General features: G+C 34.3%; 2 protein-coding genes across 2 annotated transcripts; one reads left to right on the forward strand and one right to left on the reverse strand.

Annotated features, from left to right (window-relative positions):
* The first annotated feature begins 4,709 nt into the window (after nucleotides 1–4,709).
* Nucleotides 4,710–7,409, forward strand: LOC130961662 (actin-related protein 2/3 complex subunit 5A). Its single transcript, XM_057887643.1, has 4 exons — nucleotides 4,710–5,043; nucleotides 5,175–5,247; nucleotides 5,643–5,743; nucleotides 7,137–7,409. Exons 1-4 carry the CDS (start codon nucleotides 4,946–4,948, stop codon nucleotides 7,270–7,272), a joined length of 408 nt encoding a protein of 135 aa, XP_057743626.1. The 5' UTR covers nucleotides 4,710–4,945; the 3' UTR covers nucleotides 7,273–7,409.
* Nucleotides 7,410–8,935: 1,526 nt separating this feature from the next.
* On the reverse strand, nucleotides 8,936–12,531 carry LOC130961728 (homeobox-leucine zipper protein HAT3). Its single transcript, XM_057887720.1, has 4 exons — nucleotides 12,090–12,531; nucleotides 11,541–11,881; nucleotides 11,020–11,099; nucleotides 8,936–9,750 (listed from the first exon to the last, which is right to left on the reverse strand). The coding sequence occupies exons 1-4, from the start codon at nucleotides 12,289–12,291 to the stop codon at nucleotides 9,393–9,395; spliced, it is 981 nt and encodes a 326-aa protein (XP_057743703.1). The 5' UTR covers nucleotides 12,292–12,531; the 3' UTR covers nucleotides 8,936–9,392.
* Nucleotides 12,532–18,822: the final 6,291 nt, after the last annotated feature.

The raw sequence follows: 18,822 nt of genomic DNA on the forward strand, positions 1-18,822 counted from the left end.
CAGATAAGAGAGTAAGCCGAAGAAGAAGAAGTTCTACAAGCTCCTCCACCACAAGAGAGTATTGGCAACAACTAACCTCCTCCCTTAAACAAATCAAGGTGAACCACAAGAGTATTGGCAACAACTAACCTCCTCCCTTAAACAGATCAAGGTAAACCAAGACAGCGAAAGTGCCCTCCTTAACTAGATCAGAACTGAACAAGAAAACCAACGAGTTGAGCTCAAAAACTTTAGGCGGGATATAGAGGCTAGGATGTTGAGACCAAGAGAGCTCAACAGGCTGAGGCAGATAACGACCATGATAACTGAGGTGGTGGAGTTCTTTTCATGCTTATTTCTCCTTTCCTTTACGATTATGTTATATTTCTGTTTTCTATTTAAATTTTTGTCATTTGCATGATTTCTAGTCTTCTTAGTTTTCTTTTAGTTATCTTTTGTTTTAATGATGCCTCGTGTATTATTCTTCAAGCATTATTCAAAAAAAAAAAGAGAAAAGTGGTGTTAATGCATTAGCAATTGAGTTTATTTAACAAATGTCTTGTCAACACATGTGATGGTATTTACTTGTGATTATGATTGCATAGAAGAGAATGATGTATGAATGTCCTTGGAAAAGAGGAATGTTGATTTGTGACAAACATGGACTTAGAGAAGTGTTATGAAATCTCCAAAACAAACAAGAGATTGTTCTTTGAATCAAAAGAATCAACCAAAAAAATGAAAAGAGAGAAAAGAAAAAGCAAGAAAAAGAAAAGAATGATGAAAAGAGAAAAAGAAAAGGAAAATTGTAAAGCTCTAAGCATCAATGTCTGAGACCCAATTATGTGTCTATGGTGTCTATTGTCCAAGGGAAGCCTGAGATGATTAGATCCGAGGGGTGCTTCATCACCCAGTAATTTGGGCCAACTGGTTCGGAATTATCGATCAAAAATTCCCTGTCAAAAGTCGCCTTGCAACAAGACATTTAGCAGTCCTAAGAGACTCTGTACATTGATGTTTTGGAATTTAAAACCTCAGCTATATGCTTGTGATGCGACCGTGTCAAGGAGAGACTTGAGTAACTAGATCCGTAGGGTACCTCGTCACCCGATAACTTGGACCAACTAGTTCAGGATTATCGATCGAATGCTCACTATCAAGAGCCGGCTTGAGACAGAGCTCTAAGAGTTGTCGACAGAAAAAATTATCGCCGTTTTAAATAAAGAAATTCAAGGATCAATCAAAGCTTAAGGAAAGAAAGATTTCATAACATCATCCGAGTTATAGTTCTGTTCAGATATTGACATTCTCAAGATTTCAAAGAGTAGTGATAAGCAAAGAAACACTCATGATCATAGTGTTGCTAAACCCCACTCATAAGACAGACATGAGCTTTCAATAAGAATTCAACTCTTAATCAAACCCATTTCAATTTCTTGCTGTTTGAGTCGCTTGAAGACAAGTAACACTTTAAGTTTAGTGTTGTGATGCATGAGCATCATAAGTATCTTTTTTGTATGATTTGTATGGTGTTTTATTGATTTGCTAGAGGATTTAGGTGACTTATACCCTAGTAGATGTGACTTTTGAGTTGTTGTGGCCTTTTGTTGATTTCAGGTAGCATTCGGGCAAAGATTTCGCAGAATTCATGAAGAAGAAAGCAAGAGAAGTGCCCTCTGCCTTGGTGGCGCTAAACACCACATCACTAGCGTTTAGCGCCGAACACCAGAAGCTTACCATTCCTCTCTGCCACCTTGGCGCTAAACGCCATATCATCGGTGTTTAGCGCCAGGACTTGGAACGTGCATGTATAGTCTATGGATGGGTGGTGCTAAACGCCACATTATTGGCATTTAGCGCTGACAGCGTATCCAATAGTGGCCCCATGTTGGTCACTCAAATCACACGGATCCCATTCTAAATTCACATAGAAAATAAAAAAAAGATACTATTAGGTTTTAATTTAATTTTTGAATCAATTAGGATTAGAGATATAAAAGGAGGAGAGATTAGCTTCACGCCTCTCTTCTTCCACTTTTGGTCAGTTTACACTTTTTACACTTTGAGGATTTTCTCTGCACCATGAGCAACTAAACCTCCATTCTTAAGGTTAGGAGTTTTGTTTATTTTGATGGATTAATACTATTATTCTTCTATGTTGATTAATGCATTAGTATTTTATTCAAGGATTGAGTTTCGTTCTTCATCTTAAGGATTATAGTATATTGAAAAATAACTTTAATCTGACTAAATTCTTCTGAATCTTAGAAAAGTGAAATAATTGGAATTAGGCTGAAACTCTTTTCTCAAAATTCTTTAATTATTTGGAATTAATTTGATACGTGACATAAAATTAGGTTTCTTTTGGGTTCTTAAGAATTGTGTGGTTATAAAGCAGAGATGGTACTTAACCTTTTAGCATAATTAATTGATCAAGGAATTAATGGTTGATTATGTTAGAAGAAGTTGAATTACGAAATAATTGGAGTTCAATTACCTAGGGTTTGCCATAAATTGTATCTTTGCATGATCAAAGTAGATGGAAATAATTGTTAATTTAAAAATCTAAATATCTCTAATACCTTAACTCTCCTGTCATATTAGCTTTCTACACATTTACTATATTCTTTCTTTAATTCACTATTTTTTAAATGCTTTTTACTATTGAAACTCTAAATTCTAATCGTCTAACTAGAATAATCAATTAACTATTACTTTCTTAATCTATAATCCTTGTGGGAATGATAATTCACTCCCATAGTATTATTTGATACGATCTGATGTACTTGCTGCTAGTTTGTGGTTTGTAAAAATTTGCATCACCTGTGTTATTGATTCACTGCTTATTCTTGCTCTTATATTCCTATAACTACAGTAATTTATCACTTTGACAAAACTGTTTTTTAAATAGAAATTATTCTAGACAAAAAGAATGATTTTTTAAAGAGCAATAATCATAAGAAGCTGCTAAAGTGCTAACTATTGCATATGTGAGATAAGTTCCATCGTGGCATAAATATGGAGATAGTTTGGAGGACATAAATAACTTCAGTAAATTTTGATTTGATTTCTAAAGATATGTTGGAATTAATTCTAATCTTTGACAATAAATTTATATATGCTTATAAATACATAGTCCACAATAAATTAAAACTTTGTAAAGATGAATTATGGCATGGTGTTGAACTGTTGATCAATATGGACTATTTTAGTTTAATATTGTTGAATTGAAATTATGTGTTTTTTTACTAAGATTTTAAAAATCACACTCTAATAGTTGATCTTACATATTAGTAACTGAGCCTTTAATAGAATTTAGAGGTGTTAAAATTTGGATTAGCAGGATTAGAAACTAGAATTTACCTATAATTTTATTTTATATTTTCAGTTATGTTCAACGACAAAGTAAACATATGTAGGGTCAACAGAACTTAAGTTCAGATTGTGGTTCTGTCACAATATGATATTTAAAAAATATATATGTGGAGAAGTAGTAGTTTTGCATATTTAAAAGAACTATATTTTAAGTTGAAAATTAGCACTAGGTAAGTTTGTGCCTAATAATATGAGTAAGTTTATGTATTTATAAATGATAACTTTGGACACTAACTTTATAGATCTCCTTGTTTTGTGCAAGTTTTTCAAATAGTTTTAGATATATGAGGAATCTTAAACTTTTTCCTAGAATTTAATCATGGAAGAGAGATGGTCATTGACATGGTATCAAAATATGAATCAAGAGTTCAACCCTTATCATTTTTATTCTAAGTTGGAGTATATTATCAACGTCAACAAGCTTAACAAAGGTTATATTTTAGTATGTTTATTTATATTTAATTTTTATTTTATTATAAAATGATTATTCTAGTTAAATTTATTGGACCAATAAACCAATAAATCGATAACTAAAATGAATCGATGACTGATCCATTCAAAACCTTCATTTTAACGCGTTAGACCAACCTCACTACTCATAGAGTTAGAAACTCAGAAAGTAATAGAGCGGGACCAAAAAGGAAAGAGTAAAAAAGTAGAGTGAAATTTAATATAATCTCTATTAGGAACTAGGAGTGTTCAAATCTAAACTAATCCAAATTAAACCGCTCATTCAATCCAATTCAAATCGAAAATCGATTAAAACTGCACTAATTTGGATTTGATTGGATTCTATTTTTTACAAACCGCTGGATCGGATCGGATTTCAGATCTACTTTTCATAACCGGCCTAATCCAATCCAAACCGCACAATGTATTATAATATTATTATTTTATTATTATATTACAATTATAATTATAACATATTCAATTTGTTATACATTTTTATATTATCCATGTATTATTATTATTTAATAAATGTTTATGTTCAAAATGTGATTTATTTATTTATTTTAACTAACTTATAAATTTATTTCTATTGTTATGTTATCATTAAAATTTTAAGATATTGTTGAGACTTATTATGTTATTATTGGTTATTTAAATTTGATATTGAGACTTGTTATATATATTTAATTTTTTAATTTATAAAATCATAAATTTAATCCAATCCAAACTATTTAAAATTAAATAGGATCGAATCAAATTTTTTTTATCATTCTATTTAAATCACACTACAAATAAATTAATATTCAAATTAAATGAATTTTTGACTCAAAATGATCCTAACCTTACTTGAAAAATACCTATTAGGAACTTAGGTACAATTTACTTATGCCTGAAAAAATAGAGTTTCCTGACGTACACGCCAATAGCGTAGGGTCCACCATAGGAGGTGGGACACTCAAATAGCTACACACTTCTGCCGCCATCTTCTTCTCTGCCACCGTGAGATCCACTGCACCTGCCTTAGATTTGTTCGGAGGAAAGGGAAGAGAAAATCAAAATCACATTTTTTATCACAAAAATTTCAGATCAAATAGAAAAGGGATTGATTTGAAGAAGAAGAAGAAGAAGAAGAAGTTTTATTATGGCAAAAGCTGAAAGGTTCGTGGAAGCGGATAATGCAGAAGCTATTATTACCAGAATTGAACACAAATCCCGCAAGATCGAAAGCTTACTCAAGCAGTACAAATGCCTATCTTCCTTATTCTTTTGTTTTTGTATAAAAAAAAATGTTTCTTATTTTGTTTCCATTTGCGATGAATGAAATGGTTAGAATATGAAAATAGGAAATTTTCCCTTCGATGAAATTTCAGGTATAAACCTGTGGAAGCACTTAAAACTGCTCTGGAAGGCACGTATGCCATGACTGGTGATGAGCGTTGCAAGGTTTTTAATTTCTCCCATTCTCTCTCTTTATATTGCTTCTCAATTTTTTAGGGGAAATGATTTAGGGTGTTGAGGAGGATTTTTGTGGCAATGGAAGTTTTCAAGTTCTGGAATCACAGCATATTCTATCTATGTGTCATATTTGTGCTGAATGCACACATTTGATTTGGATTGATGAGGAACAAGAATAGTATTCTATTTTTTTGGTATCTTTTAAGCTGAATTCAACTACCAAATAGGGCAGATGCAGTTCCATTGTTTGATTGATTCATGTTGTTGCCTGGTGCAAAAAGACTTGCTTCTTCTTGTTATTAGAGTTTACTTGCAGTTAAGGAGCTTCTAATTTGTTAAAATCACAACATATTTTCTTGTGCTTCCAAATTTTCTTTTGGCAGTCAGCACACTGGATTGTGGTACATAGGGCTATAATGGCTATAAAGGATGTGGATGGGATGCTTTCTTCATTGGATCCTGAGTACTATGATATACTAATGAAGTGAGTGCTGAAGCATTTTGTTTCAGTTCATTCTATGATTCTAATATGATGATAGTTTTACTTTGATAGCTTCCCATTCTTTGAGCATACATTTAAATTTACTTGGACTATGTTGAATTTCAGCAGTATATATAGTGACTTACTGATTAATATAGTTTTGTTCCTCCACTTCACCTATAGATCCCAATCCCAAAGGCACAAGTGTATTTCCATTTCCTTTTGCTTTTCCAGCTCACATATAGATCCTATATGTGGATTGCGCTATTCAAATATTAATTGGAAAGCATAACTTAGCTAGAAATCGGAATATGCAACTATAATGAATATAAATAATTTTCTTACCTTTTTAAGAGGCGGGGTGCTATCCATATAAGCAGATAAGCTAGATATGATTACATGAATAGCTTTCCAAGTGATGCTAATATTGGCAAGGTAACAATTCTGGATTCAACCATTTCTTGTTCTGGAATCTGGAATGTTTTGTGCTGGCTGTGTAAATTAACCATCAACCCCGACTACAGGTCTACAAGGTTGGAAATTCGAACTCAAATGCTAAATCTTCCTTTTTTCTCTATGCTCAATATCCTTTGTAATTACATTAACCACAAGAGCTGCATCTAGAGTTCCTTTCTTTTCTGCTTGTCTCTTTAGTATCTAGCCTTGTTGGCTGTAGCTTATCCACATCAACAGGATTCCAATACAACCCATCTATATAATTATGGGAACTGGGAAGGCATCACCTCATGGTAGAGAAATAAAAGCATATTGATATTCAAAGCAATGGACTCTTGAGTCTCTCTCTCCACCCTATTATTAATTATCTCTATTCCCAATCTTGCATTGGTGCCTCTCTCTCTCTCCACCCTATTATTAATCACCCCTTTATCATCTTCAGTCTGAATCTTCTTTACCTTGTTGTACATAAAGTATCCCATTCTCAGAATCCAACCTCCAACCTACTTAAGGCACCGAATTTGTTAGTCTTAATCCCTTTCATCTCCTTTTCATCTTCAAAGAACTTTTATAAGGTTGAATCATTCACTCATGCAATCTTCTACAGGTTGAGTTGCAGGAAGTGAGATATAATACATTAGCTTAAAATTTCAGTCAAGGATTTTGGCCTACATCATCAAAGTTTTTCTTGATTTGGACTGTTTGGTTAGCCATCTTAACAGTTTCGGTAGTGGCTCGGGGATGAGTAGTTTGATGAGACTGACATGATAGGTTTATAAGTCAGTAATCTAGATTAAATAAGAACCTCTTAAGAAAACAACATCTCTATAGAAAGTAATTTTTTCATTTTTTTTTTTTACTTCAATGAAAAGTACTTTTATATATATACCAAACGGTAAACCAACCAAAGAGGCACTTAAGATGCTCTTATTCACTACAGGTACTTATATAGAGGCTTAGCTACCGGAGATCGTCCCACATGTGACCAATGTCTCCGGATTCATGAAAAGTTGACAGAGAAAGCAGGACTCGGTTGCATTCTACGCTTCCTAACTGATACTGTAAATACTGTTTGATCTCTGGACTATCTTTTTCTTTCTTTTTTTTTTTTTTGTTTCGAGTTCCCTTGTATGCATTTGCAAGACCACAGAATCAATGTAGTGCAATATATTGATGTTGAATTTTAGACTTATTTGAAATGTTTGCCCTGCTATGTGCCTTTATTTCTAAGTCTTCAAATCTCTTGAGAAATCTGAATTTGTGAAACGGTATATATCATTTTTGGATTAAGTTCCTCTAAATAGAATAAGTTGATGAAGTGAGAAAGTGAGAGATTAATCACTCTTAAATCAAGATTGTGTGACTCACACATAATAGAAATTACATTTTTAATAGTAATTAACACTTTATTTTATTACTTTACGAATCTCTTCACTTTAGAGGATTTTTTCTATTGTTTTTACATAAACGACAAGAGTGAATTTTGCAATGTCTTCACACTTATATCATAGATGTAACCAACATTCGGGATTCTTAACTTTAAAACTATGCATTGCTTGGTTACTTATATTTGTTAAACAAAGGTATATACTCTTAATTTAGTATTATGGTATAAATCTTGGATGCAACTTCAAGTCCACAAGCTAAAAGATGTATACATACTATTATGTTTCATCATATTCGCATCAAGTTGTATAGGAAAATTTTTCTACATCAAACACTTATCATTCTATAAAATATCAAGTTGTAACTGACATATCCTGTCAAACCAAAAAAAAAGGTTGTAACTCGCATAGAGTAGTGTTGATGTTACTATCCACACACAATTTTATGATTAATTTGCCGACGGGCTTGTAAATTAAGGATGAAACCAAAGCTTTTCAGCCTCTTTTGCTCAGACTATTATCGTTTATCATCTTATGTGTAGACTAGCTAATTCACTAGAATAAGCAAGAGTTAAATTTGCCACTAAACATTGCTTCTTATGACACAAAAATTCTCATCTTGCATGATAGTTTTCACTAAAGTCAAATTAAACTATTATCTTTTACTTCACCAATTTATGGTGGCTGTTAATTGACACTTGGCATAACACTAAGGTAATAATTAAGAAAAATGAAGCAACAGTTTAGGATAACATGATTTAGCAAGAAAAATTGAGAATGAATCTGAGGCCACAATAAAATTAAAGATTTAGTTAACATGTGTGCTGAAATTACATATTAAGGTTATTAATGGAGAAATTTTCTTATAAAAAACATAAAAAAAAAGTTAAAATTTTAATACATATGTTTTGCATTTATTAAAGTAAAATGTTCAAAATTTTCTATTTACAGTAATAGTAATTTTAGTATGTATTCTTAGAGCATATAATAGTTAACTCCTAAAATTAACATAGTTCAATGAACATTGATTTTGTAATTTGGTCAAAAAACACAAGAATGCAACTACTACATTTGGTTGCTTCGTTGTTCAAACAAGAAAAAAACAAAGTTTGATGCACATGCTAAAAAAAACCTATAAAAAAATAGAAAATAAAAATTCAATGCAACAACTGTTAGTAGTGGTAACCATTGACCTTTATTTACTTGTTTTGTCAACTCTTCTAAGTGGCATCAGTAGTAACCCACATTCAAATAGATAATGAACAATTGAACAGAACCATCTACAGTTTGAGTCCCACAATAATATCTGACCCCATGTTCAAGAATGGTGAATTAGAGACCATAAAGTATGGGGAATCTGAACAAAAGTTGGACAAAATCATTTGTAATGGAGACCACAGTCATTTTGGACATGAGATTCCCTTAATTGTCCCCTCAAAATCTGCACAAAATCCCACCTTTCCATGAGCAAGTGGTATTAAAGAATCTATGAGAAATACCAAAACAGATTCGGATTCTTTTTTTTTCCCTTCATCTTTTCAAGGCTAACAAAAAAAACTTTTCAGCATATGGAAGACACAACCTACTTTAGCATGTCCACACTTTACATATCCTAAGGTTCACTTAAAACATGTTATACCTAGCTAGGTCTTAGCATAATTAAAATGAGCCTAGACTGAAAATGTTAACCAGAGTCATAATCTTAAATAAAAAGTCTTTGTAAACCTAGTGTTCCCTAATTGCATCAATTCATTTATGCAATTTTGCCTAGAAAAACAGCAATGCCCTTGTCCTCATTCTGAGCTTCATAGTTATGGCCGGGTAGTCGGGCTCTCGATGGGCCGGCGTTGAAGTGACATTGCTCCCCATGGATTGACAGGAACCGGCCGCTGAATGTTAGGTCCCATTTGGTTTTGACTAGCTGAGGCAGGGGCGGATTGCATGGTGGCCGACGAGGAGGAGGATCCGGTGGACGAGACGGCTACACGCTCACATGAAGGGCACATTGTAAGGGTGGTGGGAGGGTTCATGTGCATGTAAAGTTGTGGTGATAACTTCAATGCTCTAAGCTCTTGCACTTCCTTTTGCAACCTCCTATTCTCTTCAGTTAGATTCTCACAACATCTTTTCAAGTATTCACAATCAACTTCAGTTTGCTTCAATTTGGTCCTGCATTATTAATTGAATCTAATGCATTCACATCATTTTCTTCTACTACACAACACAAGATATATTAATACTATAGAGGCAATATTTATTTTATTTCACAACATTACTTTGGATGAAGATCTTTTGAACATGTACAAGTGATAAGAGGGAAGAGTATCCACTATCCACGCTTAGATCTATAAAGTTAAAGTGCACAATAACCCCTCACATTCTTAATCTAAAAATAAAATCACTTTAGGTAGTATTTTTCAAAATGCTCGAGATTCAAGTGAATTGTCTCATCACATGACAAAGGAAGGAACATCTGCAAATTATAAAGATTCCAAATTTGAAGTATTGACTTGCACCTCCATCATCACAAGATTACAACATGTTTGTTACGTTTTTGTGCGTGCGCCTTGGGCCATGCATACACGTGTAGCCACGTGTTTGATATTTAGAAATTATGTTATCTGTTTTTAGTACTAAAACAAGTAAGTCTCAAAAGATTATGTGATGGAAATCTCTTAAAATATAAATAGATTTATAATTCTCTGGGAAAAAAGTTATAATTATTTTTTTCTTTGTGGAGACTTATATGTCTATATAATTATTTTTTTTTAAGAATTAATAAGTCTATGTCTATCTACAAAATTTCTAAGGACCTAGTTGTTTTATTAATTGCAAATAAAAAAGAAAATTTGGTGTCCATTTAACAGGGTTTGGAAAAAAAAGGATGGAAAGAACAAAAGTATTCTTTCTTTGGGAAAGAATAAAAGTAATGTTTGTGTGACAAGTTAGGACCACCGACTAATAATATTTGCAGATTGAGTGTCTAAAATATTATTATTATTATTATTATTATACACTAATTCAGAATGTACAAATAATATTGGAAAAGTCTAGAGGTCAGCAACTTTTGTATTTTATTATCAGTACTTAACTATAAAAAAAAGTGAGTGATCTTCCACCATTGAATGTAATCTCACACTATTAAAAATATTATTGATGATCAATTGATAGTTACAAAACACAAAAATTACTGTACCTAACACTCCTCTTTCTTATATATACGGACTCAATTCTCAAATCTAGACTCAACAACTTGGTCAAATATATACCATTATTATCAATGTTAAAGCTATGTGATTGGAGTTACCTTGATTTCTTTCTCATTTCTCTAGTTTTGAATTGTAATTATGAGGAATGAGAAAGCACATGCCTAACAATAATAACAATAAAAATGCCTAATATTCCAATAATAATGGTCTAAAGATGAAGAACCCTCACCTTGCTCTTCTGTTCTGAAACCACACCTCCACCTGTCTAGGCCTCAGATTCAACTGCTTTGCCAATGCTTGCTTTTGTTTCTAAACATTAAACAAAATAAACACTTCAATCTCTCTTTTTTTTCTTATTTCATCTAAACTACCAAAATATATTAGATTTTGATGACTTTAATGATTTAATTTAATTAGAATAGAATCACACCAAATCCTAATTAGTAACTATTTTATTTCTATTTATATTTATAAAAAATCCAACTAACATGAAAAAATATATATTGTTTTATGAAAATTAAACAATAACATGCTTCAGAACAACAACAGTATGGAAAAATATTATTAGTACTACCCAAGGCTCTGAAAGTTGAAAAACCAAAATTGAAATCATTGAAAAATATTAAAATGGAAAAACAGTTTATCTAAATCCAAAAACACTATTAAAAAAATGAATAAGGCCAAAGTGAAATCCCAAAAATGCCCAATTGTCATTACTAAATTTACGGAATTACCACTGCCGCCACTCACCGGGTTGAGAGTGTTGTACTCCTTGAAGGTCTCTTCCAGAACCACCGCCTGCTCCTTGGACAACCGCAGCTTCTTTCTCGAACTATCCCCGTCGGCATCGCCGCCGATTCCGCCGCCGTCTTCTTCGTCGCTCCCTCTAGAATACGAGGCTCTCTCTGCGGCTTCGTTCTCGTCGTTTCCGTTGGGTTCCCTCTCGCTCCGCTTACCGCTGATGCTCGACACCGTGCTGTTCGGCGACGAGACGCCGTTCTCGTCTTCGCATGCCGCCGTCGCCGCCGTAAACGTCGGCGCCGAATTAACGTCTATTCCGCGAAGGAACGACCTCGTCTCGGAGCTCAGATCTACGAACACGTGAGTTGCACGTGAGTTAATTAGTGGCAATGTTGTAATTAACACTCAAGGGCATCATCTTATATTCTTATGTTCCCAAACCATTCAAAAAAAATCTCGCATTAAAAATCTTCAGAACAAAAAAATAAATAAATAAATAATAAAAAGGGAGAAAGAAAAATAAAAAATGCATGATGAGATAGATACATAAATACACACCATGAAAAGGAAACAAGTTGTTGAAGGAAAGCCTATGGTTTGGAAATGATTGAGGTAGAGGCTTCTGGATGAGATTGAGCTTCAAAGCTTCTTGCTCTTCGTTCTTATTATTGTTATTATTATTATTATTATTATCTCCAAATGATCCTAAGCTGAGACTCAAACCCAAACTCATCTTCTCTTTCTCATCGGGAGTAGCCATGGTTTAAGAGAATGGAGGAGTGGGGTGAGAGTGGGACAACAGTAAAAAGGTTGAAGGATTAGATGCGATTTATACATACATTGGAGAAGTGTATTTTGATAGACAGAGAGAGATGGGAAAAAGAGAGGTAGAATAGGGGTAATAGGGGTAATGATGAGGGGTGTCAGAGAGAGAAAGAGAGAGAGGCACATTGGTTATTCAATCATGATAATAATTATTAATGTTAGGGTTAAATGGCAATAGCTGCCTGCCTGCACCACTCCTTTATTCACAGTCTCTCATTCTTTCTTCAAAGTCCAAATCTGGTTACTTTCCCAACCCTACTCTACTCCTCTGCTTTGGGTTGAGTTTCTCTTTCTCACTTTCGGGTTTAACTATGTACCACACTTTAACCCTTCACCCTGTTTTTCGCTACCCAATGCGTATGCCTTCCAATTACACCTATACGCTGTAGACTACTGTATGGTATTTGCAAGTATCCAAAAAAAAATGAAGAAGAATTTTGTTAAATATATTAAATAGTTGTGCAGGAATATTATTGATAGAGGATAATATGATCCTTTTACTTTTTTAAAGAAAAATTAAACATTAATTATGGTAAAAAAAATTTACTTTTTTTTAAATTAATTATTATCTTTGACTGTATTAACTTTTACGTTTTAATATATAAAAAAAAGGTAATGTCTCAATTGATTTCTGAAATTTTTAACTTGTTTTTTTTAAATAACTATATGTATCTCTTACTCTTAAAAAATGTGAGTCTTTATTATTTTAAATATTATCAGTTATTTTAATGTTACTGATATATACAGTTAAGTGTCAACTTGATAATTTATTTCTAAAGTGACATAGACGAACAATAAATTTAATTTAGGTTAATATTCCAAATTTATTTAAAACATTCAAATTGATCTATACACAATTATAAGGTCCTAACTTTTAAATCTTCTTCAATTTTTGTTTCTCCTCTCCTCTTTTTTGTTGTCCTTCTCTTCATCGATTCTTGTTGTTGTTCTCCTCTTTTCTATCACTATAAGAAAAACGCTAATTATCGTAAAATTTATCGTTGGATTAATCAAATAAATCCACAGCTAAGTACATTAATGTCAAAATTACCATCGTCCTGTAGTTGACGGTATAAACGATGCCGGAAATAACGATGGAAATAGGGGTAATTACCCGCCTCCGCACCGGGGCGGGTTCTTGTGCGGGACGGAACGGTGTCGGGTTTAGGTTAAACCCTCCCCTACCCGCCTCGGTATATATAATATATGTATATATAAATATATATACTTTTAATATATAATATATGTTATATATATAAAATAATTAATAATATTGTATCATATTAAAATTTTTACTTTAATTTATGTTGTGTATGTAACGATGGTTATATAAATTTTAAAATTTAATTTTATTTGTTGGATTTTAATAATTATAGGGGCAGGTAGGGGCGAGGAAGGTATCCGTAGGGGAGAGTTAGGGTTTAACTTTTTACTACCCGCCGGTAGAAGCAGGGCGGGTTTGATACGGGTTATTGTATGGCAGGGCGGCGTCAGGTAGGGCAAAAACGTGTCCTTACCCACCCCATTGGCACCCCTAGCCGGAAACCCCTTACCAGTGGATTTTTTTAGTACGACGCTAATTACTGGCAAATTTTTTGTCGCTATTTTCAATGGATTGTCGAGCCTGGGTTGATGATTACTGTCGGATTAATCCGACAGTACATTCGCTAGTAGGACTTTTATTTTTTATTTTTAGCACAATTTAGCCACAACTAACAGTCAAATCAAATTAAAATTTTTGTTAACGAAATTGGTATCAGAAATCTAAAATTAATATAAATGAACAAATTATTTTATAAAAAATAAATGGTATGGATACAATAAAATGTCACAAAAATAGAGTAATGTGCCCTAAACAAACAAAACTACATAAAATGCTAACCCTTATAGATCCTGGTAGTCATCAGCGGCGGAATAGGTGCTGCCGTCGGTGCCCCACCAGTAGCGTCGCCGTTGGAACCAGCAGCGCCATTGCCTCCAGCACGCATCTGCTGGCTGTACTCCTCCATTTGTTGTCGCAGCTGCTCCAGCTTTTCTGTCAGGTTCGAGCTGGCGACAACGCGTGCAAAAATCTCTCGATACTTCTCCTCAGATTGCTCCTGCTACTGATGAAACTCCTGTGTTAGCTTCTGCACCTCCTCCCTCAGGTAGATAACTTCCTGAGGATAGCAGGGCGGGTGGCAGAGGCTGAGGTAGAGGAAACCACGAATGCGAAGGAGCGGAGGCCACTGGAGAAGAACTAGCCTAACCCGAATCGGCGATTCTTGTAGGGTTCAAAGGCGGTCTCCCGCCAAATCTTGTCGGAATCCATGACTGAGATCTCGGAGCCGGCTTCGTCGTCCCTACCAGGCGGCTGGGGTTGTTGGGTCATGGCCTCCAACTTCTGTTGATACTCCTCCTATGTCACACACGTTAGTTGTGATTAGGATAATAGTTAAATGATTGATTTCAAACCAAGCGAAGCTAAAATTTAGGATTAATTTAAACTCACATAATGGGCCGCCGACCGCTCGTAAGCAAATCTACTTGTTTGCCTTCAAAGTATGAGTATACTTGAAGGTCTCCGCCAATGTAGCCTCACGATCCAACGATTTAGACTGCAAATTAATATATCAAACAAACAATAAAATAAACGAATAAATTAAACAATGATAGACAAATATATATGAAGTAGGAAATCTCTATTCTAATATGAAAAATATAATTTTAATTTTTTCAATTTAAATGAAAATCATATAAAAATTTTGACAGAGTCTCCCCTGATATTCGGATTTAGCCACTCTTAAAGGGTTCCATCCAAACCAAATTAACATCATTATTTTCACAGTCAAGCATTTTTCAAACAATTTCAGCAATAGAAATCAGAAAACGATTAAATAATCCAACATTTTTCAGCAATCTAAGAGCCTAATCTAACCTATTCTAACCTATCGTAACTAAAACTGAAAATTAGTTACCTAAACTCTACTAACTGAATTGGGTAACTTGGTAATAAAAAAGAAAATTAAACACCGTAAACTCTACTAACTAATTCAAATAACTACTATAACATAACACAATACCAAAATTCTTATCAGTCTCGTGTTTGTCTTCATGAAGGTCACCGATCTACCCGTATACCTCGACGATCTGGGCGAAACTCTGTTGGCGATGTTCGTCAGACGTTGACACTTAAACCCCTCGTTATCTCTAAAACGAGCCTCCAGATCACGCTTGATATTTTGATAAATCCACAAGTTCAGGTGGTCTTTCCCCTAACGAACATCGCTCATCATCTACTGAAAATGTTTGGCTGCCCAGTGGTCGTAGATCTTCCAAATCATGAGGTTATGCTCCCATCCCATATGAATTTCAACTGCACAAAGTGATTCACCAACATTAGTTAGTTGGAATAAAATATAGTTCAAATACAGTAAATCAATTCTAACCAAATTGGGTTCTTACCGCCCATTTATGAAACCAGCACTCTCTAATCTCAGTTGGAATCTATGTGTAGGTTAGTCATGGATTGTCATACATGAACTTAATGACCTCGTATATCTCCTATGTGCAAGCATTGAGGTTTGGTGCAAATCTGCCACATACTTAACATAAGATAAACAAACTTAACATAAACAAACTAAAGATAAACAAACTTAATATTATAAAATTGAACTCACGTCTGCATGCCATTGGGTCAAATCCTCAGCCGGATGACAAGCGTAGTGGAAGAGCATCCTGCTCAGGGGCATCGGAGGTATCACCCATCACAGGTTCTGTCGACGTGGTCGCTGCATCTGCAGGGGCGTAGCAGAAGGAAGCACCCAGTTCGAGTTTGGGACCATGATAAATTGCTGATCTGATAGACCCGTCTGTGACGTCACAGGGGTCGATGGAGATAGCCGGATTAAAGGGCAATGTCTGAGCAGCCCTAGAAATTCGGTGGCAACCTGCCCTCTACCACGATCACGTATTCCACTCGACCTACCTCTGCTGCCTGTGGTTATGTCTGTACAGCGAATATATTAATAACATATTAATAGTATAACAAACACCAACAAATAATAACATAAGAAGAAACTCAAGAAATAACAATTAATTCGAAAAGTGGTTTAGTTTAATAAATCAAAAAAAGAAAAGAAAAAATTACATAGTATTTTAGTTTCAAAATAATTATATTAGACTTTTAAATCATTCTAACTTTATTCTAACAAAGTATTCTAACTCTCAAAGCATTCTAACTTTGTTAAGAATTTTTGAAAACATTCTAATTTTCAAAACATTCTAACAATCAAAAAATTTATCTTATGCAAGCTCAAGAAAGCACAAAATTATATGATGAAACATCACTAGCAATGCATACGACAAAGTGCTGTAATTAATCAGCATAAATCAGCAGTTCCAGCAATAATATGAATAAGCCAAATAAGCATTAAAATAGTAATTTCATAACAAAGCAACAGCAACCAGTGAACCATCAAAATAGTTAAGCATTGCTCAAACAAATCCAACAACAATTCTTCAGCCAAATTAACAGTAAAATGCAGAATTGATGATTCAGACCAATTCAAATAATTCCAACAACAAGAATTAACAATCTCAGATATTAATTCCAAATACATTGAGCAGAGATCAGAACCTATCAACTAACTAAATTATCCTAATTCCTAACCTAACCACCTAAAAATAATTTACAGCAGAAATTAATCTACCTAAAATTAATGAAAATCCCTAACCACCTAAAATCAACTAGAATAGAAATCCATCTAATTAAACTAATTAGAGGAGAGAAGAGAGAAAACCTGGAACAAAAATAGGCGGTTTGAGCAGCGGCGGCAGGGCAACAGCGGCGAAAACAGAAGACAGAGAAGGGGGTGTTTCGAGCAGTGACGGCGGCGGTTTTTCCAGCAACAGCAGGGCAGGGCAGCTGCGGCGACGGTCTTTGCAGCGGTGGCAGGGGGTTTGAGAGAGACCGAGGGGTGAGAGGTTAGAGAGAGTGAGGAAGGTGAGAGAGTAGAGAAAGAAACCAATTTCAAAATAAAGAAGAAGAGGGTTCACGGTTCGAATTTAGGACACGGTAACACTGTGCATGTAATCAAAATACAACGTTTCACTAAACAAGGTTCAGTGTTGGATTTACTCGCCGGTAAATCCGACGGTAGCTAGCGTGCCAAAATTTACTTTTTCCCTCCAATTGTTATCGTCAACGTTATTGTCGAAACATCAACTCCGACGGTAATATTTTAGGGTGACGAATTCATTGCCAATTTTGATAGAAAATTCGCCACTAATGTCCGACGATAAATCTAACAGTTCGCAGCATTTTTCTTATAGCATGTGGGAGGCATGATAGACGGTAGATTGGTGGTGATAGAAGTCAAGGAAGTTTAAGCATGAACAATTTTAATTTTGAATGAATGATTCAGTGATTATTATTCATTGTTTGAATTTGAGTTATTGTAGTTTGGTATCCACTGTAATTTCTAAAAGCTATTTAATTTCATGACAACCCTATTGCTAGTTGATTCTAGCCCCTTCACTCCAACATCAACCACTTGCGTATTATTTTCATCTCCTCTAGAAACTACTAAATGATCAGAACATGTTCATATGAACTAACATACTCATTTTCCTTTGTAACATCACTAAAATTTCCGCTAAACTTCTCATACGAGTTCAATTTGTAATTTCTATCCAAACAACATCTAGCCATTGATCCCTAGCAGCTCCAAATATAGTTAAACCACTTTCCTCTTCATACCAACATTCACTAATAGCATTCCCTACAAACCTAAAGTTCTCATTGTCCTCCACAGGATCAAAGAAATTCTAAGTTTTTCTTGACTCAGGAATAGAGGTGGTGGTGGGGACATTGGAACAAATTTAATTCATCATCCAAAAAAGTTTCACTCCCACAAGCATTGACCTTAACAGTGACGAAAGCATTTTTCTCTAACCTCATATAACTGAGTGGAGTCACAGAAAGAGAAAAGAGATTATGAAGTTCTGGCAATGCTAAGTCAGAAGCATCAACCTCTACCTTAGCAAGATGTAAAGGTAGTGATGTTGGAGAAAGGTAGCTACATTAAAATGGGTTTTAATCTGAAATTGAGAGAGAAAACTCCACCAAGACCTTGACTTTCGAGTACCTCCGAAGAGCAATGCCGACGTTTCGAAGAGATTGAATGTAAGAAACATGTGCGACGGCAAGAGCATACCTGGTATCAACGGCAATCTTGATGAGTCGGTTGCGATCCCTGCAAAGGGTCAAAGCTTCATTCTTTTGGGGTTTGGAGTTTGCAGTACTAAATGATGAAGATGAATATTTGGCGAGTAGGGTTTTATAAGTGTCAATGAATTAATTTGGGTGTTTTAACCAAATTTGAGCTGAACTTATTATGTGTCCACATCAGCGTGCAGTTAAGTGCCAACTTGGTACTTAACTGTACACATCAGTAACGTTAAAACGTCTGATAACTTTTGGACT

The sequence above is a fragment of the Arachis stenosperma genome, chromosome 2, assembly GCF_014773155.1.
Source record: "Arachis stenosperma cultivar V10309 chromosome 2, arast.V10309.gnm1.PFL2, whole genome shotgun sequence".
NCBI classification, from domain to species: Eukaryota; Viridiplantae; Streptophyta; class Magnoliopsida; order Fabales; family Fabaceae; genus Arachis; species Arachis stenosperma.